This window comes from Amblyomma mixtum, chromosome 6, assembly GCF_055824585.1.
Source record: "Amblyomma mixtum isolate Tamu chromosome 6, ASM5582458v1, whole genome shotgun sequence".
Lineage (NCBI taxonomy): Eukaryota > Metazoa > Arthropoda > Arachnida > Ixodida > Ixodidae > Amblyomma > Amblyomma mixtum.
The window spans coordinates 61,528,164-61,541,264 of NC_143017.1; the positions used below are offsets into that span (position 1 = coordinate 61,528,164).

At 45.0% G+C, this 13,101-nt stretch overlaps 1 protein-coding gene across 1 annotated transcript in view; it reads right to left on the reverse strand.

The window, feature by feature from the left end:
* Positions 1–897: 897 nt before the first annotated feature.
* The window catches only part of LOC149339228 (glycine receptor subunit alphaZ1-like), a 200,092-nt gene continuing 187,888 nt past the window's right edge, over positions 898–13,101 (reverse strand). The window contains exons 7-8 of the mRNA XM_089547996.1: positions 6,977–7,356; positions 898–5,543 (exon numbers count right to left, since the gene is read on the reverse strand). Of these exons, the coding sequence (XP_089404122.1) occupies positions 5,376–5,543; positions 6,977–7,356 (548 nt within the window). The 3' untranslated portion in view covers positions 898–5,375. The remainder of the gene's footprint in view (positions 5,544–6,976; positions 7,357–13,101) is intronic.

A 13,101-nucleotide genomic window follows, 5' to 3' on the forward strand; every position in this document is an offset into this window, starting at 1 on the left:
TCATCAATAGCCTCACTACTTCCAATGCAGGAAAAAGCCATCTCCCATATCTCCAATGAACCCGTTTTTGTGCGAGCCGCGGGCACATTCTGCAAGCAAACTTCGTAATCTCCTCAACCCGCCTAACGTTATGTTGCCCCCTGTTAGATTTGCTCTTTCTCGAAATTCATTCATTTAGTCCTAACGACCGTAAGTTATTTTGCCTTCGCATTACTCGCCCTGCCTTTCAGAGCTAGAGGTATCGGCAATGCAGTGAAAAAAACTCTAGATGGATCCCATGCCCGAAAAGCCGAAGACAGCAAAAGAAACTCACAGAAATGAAACTGGAATTTTAAACTCCAGTAACATCTTTCAGCGCGTTCCGATTTTGGGAATTATACTTTCGCATTCGCCTCTAAAACACTAGAACACTTCTTCGGGAAGAATAATTGTCAGAATCACGAATCACTATGCTCCTCTAAGGTATACGGAATTCTGTAGTTTTGTGCGATATAATGATGACCGTGTCGCAGTGTGCGCAGTGAGGTGCTTTAACGTCCTATACTGCATTTAAAGCCGGTGCACGATGCGTTTGATGTTCATTATGTATTGCGGAGCGCAACAGACTTGACCGTACTGTGAGCGTCTAAAGCCGATACATTAAAGATCACTAGGTAGTCTGTTCTATGAGAATAATTGAAAATCGTCTTTTTTGGACGCCAGTCTACTGTACTCAAGTAGGTCTGAAGTTGTACTTACCATTTTTACTGCATAATGGCCTCGGATATTGAGCCGGGCTGGTACCACGAAACTGTAGTCAAAATGGTTGGCAAATTAGAAGGCTCTGTGCTGCGACATGGTGCAGAAGTCCTGCTGAGCACGTGTGAGTATATTTTTGCAAACATCGGACAACCCACCTGAACGTACCGTATTTTATTTTATTATACATGACGAAACTGTGCACAAAAATATGATGCCACGTGATACCAATCGAGCACCGCCATTTAAGAAATGCTTCAATGCGCTTGATGATACTGAGATAGGACCACTATGCTGCTGTTTGTTCATTGTGAGCATTACCAGTAATTCGGGACAGCGCCCAGTTAGTGCCGGTAATCATAGCAGCTTTTGACGTTCTGTTCTGTAGCCACCCTGTAATCCCCTGTTTTTATTACGCCATGCATGACGTCAACGCACATTTTTTGAATCCCAGAGCCATGCGCCACGTGACGGCAGCCAGCGTAACTAGAGGCGTTGGTGCTGAATTTCTGGCAGTAATGTACGGTAGCTCTGAACCGCAGCCGCAAATCACGTAAAGCAGAAATCAAAAGATGGAGGAAGAAACTTAGAAGCAATAAAGGCATCAATCCAGATCCGGAACTCACAAACAGAAGCCGAAGTGAGCTTGAAAGATTCACGTTACGGCTCCTTTCAGCAGCGTTTGCGAAGATCACTGTTGTTGAGCACAGATGCCAATTTTACGCGTTGAAAAATACCACTCTCTTGAAGCACAGCGCAAATTAAATAGAGTGATACGCTTGAAGTGAGTGACGTCGGGATGTTACAGGCACCAATATATGGCTATGGTGTGATATGACTGGAACGATAGAAAGAATAAGAAAAAACATACGGCATAAAAAGGAGCAGTGCTCGCGAGGCATGAGGCTTAATCCCGTAATATGTGATTTTTTTAAAGGTTCCCCTGTAGGCTAAACCTCCTTTTAGAACATGATGTTGAAAGTCAGAATTGGGCATGATGCGTGAACAACATGACAAACAGGCTATTTGTTGTTTCAGGCACAATCGTCGAGTAACAGTGTGTGCACAACTCCTTCAGTTATTAGCAGAATATATTTGTCTCCAACTTTGTTTAACTTCGAGATAACGTGAAATACAGGAGATCGTTTAGAGTAAAGTTATGCACTCTGGAAATATTTACAGGCTATGTACAGTTCCCACTATATGCGGTTAGTCTTTCAGAGATGATTAATTCGTCCCAGCCACAAACGCGGGAGCTCAGCCTTTCTTGCAGCATGTCATCCATTGAGAACATTGGCTGTTAGGGGCAACAGGTTGTCGAATGTCAGCCGAAGGATAACTGAATGTAGAAAGACGGGTGCGTTGAAAGTTCAGTTGGGATATATTACTTATCACTCTCTGTCTCTTAAGCAGCCTAGCACCTTTCCTGTACATGAGCTAATCGCGTTGCCTTTCGACGGCGTCGTCAGGACTGTTGCACATGACGCAATACAAGACGTTTTGTTATCTATTCATCTGCTGCAATACCAAACCTTATGCTGCAGATCAGTTTCATGCTCATGGCCCCAGTGTCAGGCACACCAAAGCTATTCGTGATGATTCAAGGTGAGAGTAGCGCGACATCTAAGAATAAAAAGGACGTGTCATCCGTCATCGGAGGGCAGAAGTGATAGTTGGATGTAGCTTCACGCCTGAACACGTCCGAGATCTTCATAGATTTACTCACGACGGAACAATATATTACACAGCTTAAACGCTTATAAGGGGCATGCACAAGGAATCGATTCACTCCTGGAGTTAAATAATCTTATTTTCTAGCTCGCAACACTGATGCACCTTATCGCCTTAAAAGCACTTCTGTGCACAGATTACATAGGGTGAACCAGGGTGAATCATTGTCATAATGACAATGCCAGCAGCTTGTCTTGACTGCTTAGGAAGGCTGTACACATCGGTGATAGCCCTTTGCTTGTGTGTAAGATGCGGGTATATAGATGAAACGTGGTTCAGCAATAATGTCACATGTACGACTTAAACAGGCCTCTTGATAAAAAAAAAACACTACGAAATCCGATATCGTACATTGGAACGTCCTTGCGGTCGCCGGTAACATTTCCTTTAATAAATATGCTACATTACGGAGCCCTACGCGTTAACTAAATACTCGCGTCTTCCAACCCCCTGTCGTTTCCTATGAGATAATAATTACTACGGGTTTTCTAGGGCGGCTCGGATTTCATACCTCCATAATTATGCACCACGCGTCATACCTGCCTCAATTAGAACTGCGGTGCGGCTACGCGAAGTCCTTTAGCAACTTTCATGAGCGAGTGTAGCGCACCGCCAATATCCCAGTTCCAATAACCGCCTATAGGTGCTTTGGACAGTCCCTCACATGTGAGGAAATGAGGCTGCGGGCGTCTCTATCGAGAGCGCCGAAGATTATTACAGCGCCGTCGTGTCGTCTGAAAGCAGCAATCACGGCGGCGGGGATGTCTTCGTTCGGAATAAACTGATGCCGAACACTTCCGGAAGCTCATTTCACTAGGCGTGGCTTTAGCTATAGCAGACTAGAGAGGTTTCAGTCAGTTTCCATCTTCCTCATTTACTTAACCCTTAAGGGGTCCCTACCGGGACTTACGCGTTGCTCAAGCGTCTTTTATAATTGTCTTTTGAAATTCGCTGGCTGCTCATAAAGTAAGTAGACCAGCGTGCCGCTAGGACAGCCCTAAGAGCAGTGCACTGTGCGTGACTGGTTTGAATATCCAGTGCGCCGCTGAACACGCTGCTGTTGGTGCTCATATTGCCGCGAATCTTTGTAGCGTTTGTTTGTTGTGTTTATTTGTTCATGCTTCAAGGCTGCCGGCACGCCTCTTTATCGCTTCGTTTGTGACGCAAGACGCGCCTAGAATTATCTCGATTGATCGCATCCAGGCGGAGCCCATTCTACTTTGTGACAGAAAGTTCTAGAAACTTCCATGCTTTATTTCGAAGGTTCGCTATCAGCTTTAAAAAGAGCACGGCCGACAGTGGCGGACATTCTGTTCGACGACCGCCGAGCACGCTTGTTCCTACGCCGCCGCCGAGTGATTCAGTTCTTTTCAGGCGCAAGTCAGTCCGAATAAAGAGTTCCGTTTCGAAGACATCCTCGTAGTTTTCCTTTTCGCCGGACTGCAGTCACCACTACGTGACAATATTCAAGAGCAACCCAGCGCAGGTGAGTGTCGGAAAAAAAAAAGAAGTAATGTTCCGTGTCGAATTCAATGAGCACACTGTACTGCCTTCCTGTCCTGCAGGTATGCGCGGGTTCGTCGCAGAGTCATAGAAAAGTAACTTGTAAAATGCAAATCGCGAAAGTGCCGTCCACTTCGTTTCCGTCTAAGCTTAGCTTCTGGTAATCAATGAAAGCCGGAATGTCAAATCTACAAAAGTTCAAGAACATATACAATTTTCCCTAGAGGAGTAGCAGGATTTGTGTAATAGAACTTCGGAGTTTTCTCAGCTGCCTACTGTGAACGTAGTCTGGAGATAGATAGTGCTGTCTGTGGTTCAGCGTGAAATTGAGGGCAGAATATGCGCTGAATAATGACTTCCCCAGTGACATTCTTGGAGATGGTTAGGCTCAAGTCGCACATCCAGACAATCGACCATTTGGCAGACAGCATACGTACCTCAGCACATAATGGGCATTATAACTTACTTGGCCTGTTTCGAATATTTTTACTCTTGCACATTTCGTAAGAGGACTGCGCTTGAACTGTGCTTACCTAAGCCGAGGATCAGGAGGTTGCCACAGAACAGTGTCTCCTCCTTGCCTGAATTGCGACACAGACGCCAGCAGGGAATTCATGAATACATTGAGACTCTCATCTCGCTATTCTGATCGATTTCATTTCGTCTTGATTCCCAATGGCATGGGTACCAGCGCTGTTCGAAATGAGAAGTAGTACTGAAGGTTCTGCTGTTTTCGAACAACGCTCTCAATATCGACGGACGTAGTTCATACAATGGAAAATTTGGTGCGTACATTCGTGTAGCTTAAAGCAACGGTAATGGACAGTGCGAAGTAAAATATTTCTTAGAAGGGCGGCTGCAGCACGCACGTAATAGGAAAAAGCGATTCTGAGAAATTCAGCGCTGGCGTACGACGACATGGATAAGGATGAGACGAAACTGCGCTGAACTAACGACTCTGTATAAAAGGTGCGGTTAGGTTTTCTTCGGGAAAAGTTGGTAGTTAAGCGCACTTGTGTCCGCTTCTTTTCCTTGTCCGTCGTCCGCCAGCACTGCTTTTCTCTTAATGACTATCAACCAACTTGCCCAGCAACACATCTTGCTCAAGAAATAGTGTGATTAGTGACTAGACAGTCGTACCAGGTATAGAGAGCACCAGTGCCACCAAGGGAGCGACACTCAGCGCCATAAAGAGGCTAAACAGACAACAATAAAGATAGTATACACGCGCAAAAAGAGAAGAAATTAGAGAGGCAGAACTGGTTCCGTCCTTCCTCGAGCTTGTCGGAAATGGCAGTCTTTGAAGCGCCGCTGCGGAGGCTCTTGTCTCTCGGGTCACAAGGGGCCGTTTTCTGAGTGCAGCGCTCGTTGGGAGCGGCAGTCGTTGTCGCCACCACTAGCAACTAAAGCATGTAGTATGGCCAGTAGAGTGCGTTGAACAGGAAAAACCCGATGGGGAATGCGACCCGGCTCACTTGGTCGATCTGCTTGGCGCGGTGTCTGTACGCCAGAATCACATGGGTGGACGTCGGAATGGACGGAGACGTGGGCCGACCTTTGTCGTTGTTGCCCTGGGGACAATAAATGCAATGGAGGGACAAGAATAAATAATGCGAAAGAATTGTGCCGAATAGCGTACCCGTTGTCAAGCAAGCAGAATCACAGAGCAAAAAGTGCCGCCGGGAATTTTCGTTTCATCACTACTATATGTTTAGACAATTGTAGTGTAATACTGTTGATGTGTTTATAGCACCCGCTGTTTTTCTGCAGGAAGGAATGCATACTCTATGTCATAGTCATTGTTTCGAGGTCTTGTCGATTACTAGGAACAAGACAGTTTCTCTTTCAGCCCCAAGTCTGGGTGTGCTACAGTGTGCCGCAAGTTTGGGTGCAAATGAATTGATACGTCTGTAAGGGCAGGAGTTATTACTGCGAAGTGCAGCACATGCAACTGGAAGCGGAAAGGTCACGAAGGATATGGGTTTCTGTGGCTGTTGGCTTCTCTCATATCTAGACTACGTTAGTCATCCTGCAGCAGGGCTCGCATCCCCACAATTCATTGGTTAAGAGTACAAACAAACCTGTAAAAGTGCTTGCATTACATAATGTACACTTTTTATATCGCCGGGACTGCTGTAATATATGACAATGCAATAAAATTAGCAATATAATTTAATACATGATGTAAAAAATAGCGCACAGGGAACACACGGGACGGAAAGTAAACGACGCAGACAAGCGCTAACTCGCAACTGAGGTTTATTGCTGACGCGCGCAATATAAGGTAGTCACTTTAAAAACATAAAACAAAAACAACCACAAACAGCCCCTCCTGGAAAGACCAAGTCAGAGGAAAAAATTGCGTAAGCTTTGAACACGTGATGGAGAAACCGTCATCTGGTTGCTATAAATTATTTGACTCTTCCAGATAGGCCGCCGCCATGATTATTATGCTGGCAACTACGGGTCTGTATACTTGCTTTATTGCGCAGCTGATATGCGCGTTTTTCTGCGTTGCGCTTCATCGTCAGCATTGCCTGCATAAGAGGTTGTACAAGTAGCAGAGCGAAACACCAGTTGGAAGGGTGCTGCCACGGGAAGATCCCGGAAAGTGGCTAGTAAATCTTCCAGTAACATTAGAGGCTAGCAGCTTAAAACACCTCCTGGCATGGGGCATGCTACGCAAACAGACACACGTCATTGCAGTGTGAACAGTTGTGCTGAGACTTCGCATTACCGACTATCGTAATTGTCTGTCGATATTTTTTTTGGTCTTCCTTCACATGAAAGCGTTCCTGAGTGTAGTCGATTTCCTAAACTTTTGTTGCGTGCCGAAACTATCAGGCGCGACTGTGATTCGCTCTCAGGTCGCGTGGCTAAGCGTTGAGTTGAACGCAACTATAACCTCGGTATAGGCTGCTTCAGGTTACGCAAGCGTAGCATAATTATGCTTCTCTGATGTAAACACTGCCGACCAGTAGCTATTCTATGGTTGTGTACTCACCACGACAAGTACAAGGTCTTGCGAAGCCTCGACGTCTCCAATGGACGCCGGTACAATTAGCTTACGGCGGGCCAAGTACGACACGAATGTGAACTCTAGCACGGCCGCGAACACGAACATGGTGCACGTGCCCATCCACACGTCGAGAGCCTTCACGTACGACACAGGCGCCAGGTTGGCCTGGTGGTCCGAGCTCTCGGAAGATATCGTCAGCAGTGTGGTGACGCCGAGCGTGATGCGAGCCGGTATGGCGTCCACGTCGAGCCAGAACGAAACCCAGGACACGACCACGATGAGCGTAGACGGCAGGTAGGACTGAACCAGGTGATGGCCGATGGAGCGCTTCAGGTTCAGCTCAGCACGCAAACAGCTGTACTCGCCTGCGAGTTGGGCGTGGAAAGAGATGCGAATGGTTGCCTACTTTGAGTGCAGTTCACACCTCACCGCACTTGAGATTGCGAATAGTCGCCGTCACTTCTTAAGATCTTTTTTATAGACCAGGCCACCTTATTGACAAAATGCCAGTGGCTGTCGCCTCTATTTTCGGCTACAATATCAAGCAGCGTTTATAAATTCAGCGCATGTTGTTTTCAAACATGAAATAGTTTAGCTGCCAATATCAGCAATTGCATAACGTCGACTGGAAACCGCGGTAACTGAAGACGTGGGCGAGAATTGCACCGAACATCAAGCCGCACTTATCAGAAATATTTGCATCATTAAGTCCAAATGGTATGCAAAAAAAATAACATCTTCAGCCCCGAGCGGGAATCGAATCAGGGGTGACAAAAAGAGCGGCATCGTTTCTCAATATGTTAGATGATGGAGCCACGGCCAGAGCTTTTTTTTTATGCTTTGTGCATGGAGAAACAGCCTCGCTGCGCAGCCCAATGCCTTACACACCCAGGTCACAATCCGCTATCCCTTTATACATACCCATGCCATCACATATCTCAATCCTCCCGCAAACTATAATTCCCGGAGATGTGCACATTCGCCAAGAAAAAGGGCGCAGTCTGCTTCTTTCGCATCATATATCTCTCCGCATCGAGGCGCATTGTTATCTGAACCGGGACTTCGTTGAGTGCGGCGGTTCTCTATGGTGATCCATCATGCGGCTTGTCGAGGTGCTGAGCAGTGCCGTCAGCATACAAATATCACACGGAATCCTGCAGCCTTTCTTCAGATGTTGAAATTTTGTAGTCCAAAGCGAGACCTCGAAACCATGACGCAACACAAAGTAATGATCAATGGCCTGAGGTTGAACAGGCAGGCGGCAACTCACTGGCAATTTCACAAATGTTTCCCTGGGGCGAAGCCAGAAAATGAGGGTTAACGCCCACGTGTGGAGTTTATTAACCATTTTTTATGTGTGCCAAACTGAAAACGCATCTGTACAACTTTCTTTTACGCAGTACAGTCCACAAATCGGAGTTATATCTCCTGGTAAATGGAAATGCGAAATAAGAACTTGGTCATAACCTCTCTCTTCTGCTTCCTAAAAAGGCCAATCAAGTATTCAAGTAAAAGCGAACAGTGAGAAAATGAACTGCACCAGAAATCACCAAAAAAAAGCCCTAAAAATCTCCCTCACAGTTATGTCCACTCATGGTTATGTCCACTCGGAGCAAACAGATAAAGTAGATGGACATTGAGTCGCACTTGAGCTGTTTTGAAAAAGAAAAAACGTGAAAAAATATAGAGAACAAGTGAGTGCACAAGACCAGCTCCACTAGTCTCTAGGAGGAGGAATAAGTTGTCTCTGAGCATTGATCGCTATTAGAAGCGCCATACAATGGTAGAGTAACTTTTTAACTGTTTGTATATTCTTTCGATTTCTTTTTGTACCGTCTCGTAACACAATGCAGAATTTGCTATACATAGATGAGCTTTGCTACCAAAAGGTTGCAAGCATAGCCTTGTTCATAAATTGAGGGCTCACTGCCCATCGATGCATGTGTTTGTCTCACACACAAAAATTAGTGAGTCCGAGTAAGTCCCTGCATTTCGAACCTTATATAGGAGAACCCCTAGCTACTGCAGCTGCGTGTTCCAAGTGGTACCCACTGGCGCTGTGCGGCGAATATCGTAGTATTCGTCATCTTAAATTCGTTTCCTCTGCGTCGTAAATGTCTGCAAGGGCCCCTGAAGACCTTGATAATATGTATTGCAGTTGCGCCGGCGTGGTAGTCGACGGAGCGGCTGCAGCGATGGCATGACCAGGGGAAAATCCCACCGTTCAGTATAGCTCGTATTCTCTCTACCTAATCTTCTTGGGCAGGTTGGCAGCGCTGGAGACGTGCGTCGCTACACGAAAGAAAGCGGTGATGATACCCAGTATGCGGACCAGCAAAGAAGATTGGTTGCTGATGTAGGAACTTCATATATCGGTACAATTGTCAATAAGCCGTCGCTATACTTTTCCGGCATTGCAATTAATGTTTGCATCTCTCCCCACGACAAGATAGGTTACTTTCCTTTACCCCTATGACTTCTGTGCTTTAAAGCAATGCGTTTGCCTTTGTCGTATTTCCGAACCAGAGTGCACCTATGGCAGCAGGAATAAACCTCCCAAGAAATAACGCCTCAGAGTTCCGACGACATAGTTACAAAAAAACGGCTTAGTACCTCGAAAAACAGAAGTGTTTGCCTTTGTCGAATTTTCGAATTAGACTACACATATGAAAGCACAAATAGATTTCCGAACAAAGAACGTCTCAGAGTTCTGACTACCAAGTTACAAAGTAACTTATTTCCTCGACAAACAGCACTGCACTTAGTGAAAAGTGTTGCTAAACTACCTGTAAGGTCTCCAGGAAGCTTGTTACGCACTTACCAAATATATATTAAAGTAGCAACATTTTCGTGACAACTTTAGAATGCATTGCCGTATGCCAATTAAACCGCTGTACGCACAATTTCCTGCTTGATTACTGGGCACTTTAGCGGTGTCCTGTATTCTTGGCTGTCTTCTTCTGCTCCTCCCTTGTCTTCCATGTACCTAAATATCTCCCCCCCCCCCCCCCCAGTCCATTGTGTTTCAGAACGTCGGCCTGCTGTAGCTCTTGAGGCTATTTTGTATGCTTTGGTTTCCGAATATTCTTACAATTTTAACGAAAGCCGCTTACCATACTGTATTTCATGTTCAGCAGTGTGATATGCATTGCAAAGCACAGCCTCATGATTCCGATTCCCAACTTTCGCTGTATTCGGCGCTGACACATGTGGCAACAAGCGCTACGAGTGCTTCGTAGCAATATTCAATGGAGAGCAATGTGGCGAAAGCAATCACGCTCAAAACCATCGTATCTCTGGTTTCTCATGTCTGCAAAAGATCAGAGCAGATTGCCAAGGCCCTCAAAGGATTCCAGGCGTTACGCTTCAGTTCATCAGTAGTCGTCTGCTTGGATTAGTGTGCTTCTCGCAGAGGCAATTTCTGAGCATCGGTGTTATGCGGCACAAGGTGAACTCACCCAGATCATGGCCTTTGGAGGTGCTTATATTTCTTGTGGGGCATTTTCAAGCGGCCCGAATTTCCTTTTAAAATGCAACGTTATTTCTGCCGTTTCGTATGTTACCTGCTTTGTGCAGCTCTTGCCTACACTAGGTCAAAGTACCTGCGGCACGCAGGAATCTAGACACACAAGTTATAAGGTGCACGAATTTTGGAAACTGCTTATTTCATTACTATTGCTAATCACCTTTTAGAAACTTTTGCTCGTTGGAAATGAATTTGTATCATTGAGCGTCAAAGGTGAGCATCGTGCGAAGGCTTTGCGCTGTACAAGTGTGCTAGCCTCTCGAAAAGCTCGCAGCCGATCTCAGTGAACAACACGTTAGCTGAGACACATCTTCAGAATAGTTTCCTTGCAAACTTTTTCTCGGACCCACGGTACTAAAATCAGGGAGCGTAGACGTGTTGCTAGGAACTGTCGCTGACGTGAAATTAATCATAATGTGTGCCAGTTCAAGATATCTTCGGAGGAGCTTAATATAAGGGATTAGTGAAAGAAAATGCTAATTGAAGGATTATTTCCGCAGGCTTGTTTACAGGGTGTTAAAAATTGAGCTTGTACAGCAATGTTTCAAGCAGAAATGATAATATTTATTCAAAAGCCGTTTTATGCAAAAATTACGCGACCAGGCTTAGACTAAGTGAGATGACATCGGTCGGCGTCCACTTCATAGTTATTTTAATACTATTAATAAATTAACACTAAATTCCGGCCGGTTACTGTGCTTGTTGATGTTATAACTTAGAGGCAGTAGAATTCCTGAACTTTTGTATTTTGCTGAGTTCTCGCTTCAACACCACGTTCCAAGGTATCACTCTCGAAACTTTTAAACCAATGATGTTTTACGTGTGCAAGACAGTGACCATGTGCGCGGACGTGTCTCCTGGTGTGACGCAACAACTTCCTTTGGTGTGTCTTAAATTCTGCTGGCTGAAAGTGAAAAGAAAGCAGCTATCAAGTTTGACTGTTGCTCAGCGTCTTTAGTAGAAGAGACGCCGCATGAAACAATTGCGTAACATCAGCGAGGAGTTTCTCGCAAACCTGCTTGTTGCGAGCAAATCATGCGGATCGAAATGGTCATTATAAAGGTAAGATTGGGGGACACAGGTGCGCTAGCCGAATTTTATCACCTGAAACAGTCTGGCAATACGATTGCTGTAATATTTTAATGTACGTGTGCACTCGAACTGCAGGGAGTCAAAAATATTCAGGGAATTACGCGACCATGCTCCACTAGTCTCTTGCAATTTTATGTGTACTAGCTTAGATTATCTTCATGCAAAGAAGCCTTTGTCGACTGCCGATCCTTTTAGTTAGAAATGCCGAAAGTCTGAATTTAAAGGGCCTATATATACCCCAGAGGGCGGCAAAGGTATAAAACGCATTATACGTGCCTCCGAATATGAATAGCCATTTTAAGGTGTCTGCGTTGCGAGTCTTCTTCGTGTTGCCCCAGCCATTATACTCCGCCCAGGATGGCTGTCAGCCAAATATATATGCTCTTCAATCTTAGCCCTTGTAAACGAGAACCTGAAGGGCACTCACTAAAGTTACTGATGTGTAGAAAAGCACGGCTCCTCACCTTTTGTAGCTATAAAGTGTAGACGTCGCCTGAAGGTCTCTAAGTTGTTTCTAAAACTGTACAGATTCCCTGTAAAACCTACAACGGAATATATTCAGTGAATTTGGCATTTCTGAACCCAAGCCTAACGTATTCCGTTAGGGGAATAGAGAACAACAAACACAACCGAGACTACTGTTGGGTAGACGCCAACTCAAAACGCCGCATATCTTACAGAAAAATTGTAAGATACTGAGATTTAAAACAGCTGCAGTCAGCAGGGCGTAAGTTATAAAATTCTGAAGACATTCCGTTTTCTAGCACTCGCATAGTACCTCGCAGTATCGCAGGAGTGGTTCAAGATGTTGAAAAAGGAGTAAGAATCACAATACGCATAACGTCCTTCCATTTTACACGGTATGCTGTCAACATAGATAATGTGTTCTGCTTGCATTATTCGGGTAATGATTAAAAGCTTTCTTCGCATATTATATCCACCGGGCAGTACAATTTGTTCGTTAAAATTTGCTCTATTTTTCTTTTAATGTCAGTGCGTAGTTTGCAGGACAAAGGCATATCTTGGACTGTGGATGTGTGTATTTGTGGGAATTGCTGTCAAAATGCGAGACGGAGAAGCTACTTGTGTCATAGCTAGCGATATCATCGCATTTTTTTCCTTACTTTTGCTACCCTTGTGTTAGTAGATTTCAGTGAAAACTTCTGAAATGAAATTTTGTTTGCTTCTAAGCGCTTCTTCAGATCTGCCTGCAGCTTGCTTCATATTAAATGAAACCTTTAAGATTTAACTTTGCATTCCACATAGTCAAGGACTGCCTGAAATGTTGTTGATAAGTAAGCATTGCGAATGTCATCCTAGCGACACGTACTGAGCAAGATACGGATAAAGTTTGCTATGCTTTTTGTGCAATTCATAAACTAACGTCACCGATGGCCTACCGTGCAGTAAATGAGAAGGGTAACTAACTACAGCGGCCTTCGTCAGCTCTTCATAAGAAGAGATTTAAGGTTGCGACTTCTTTCTCGTGAGC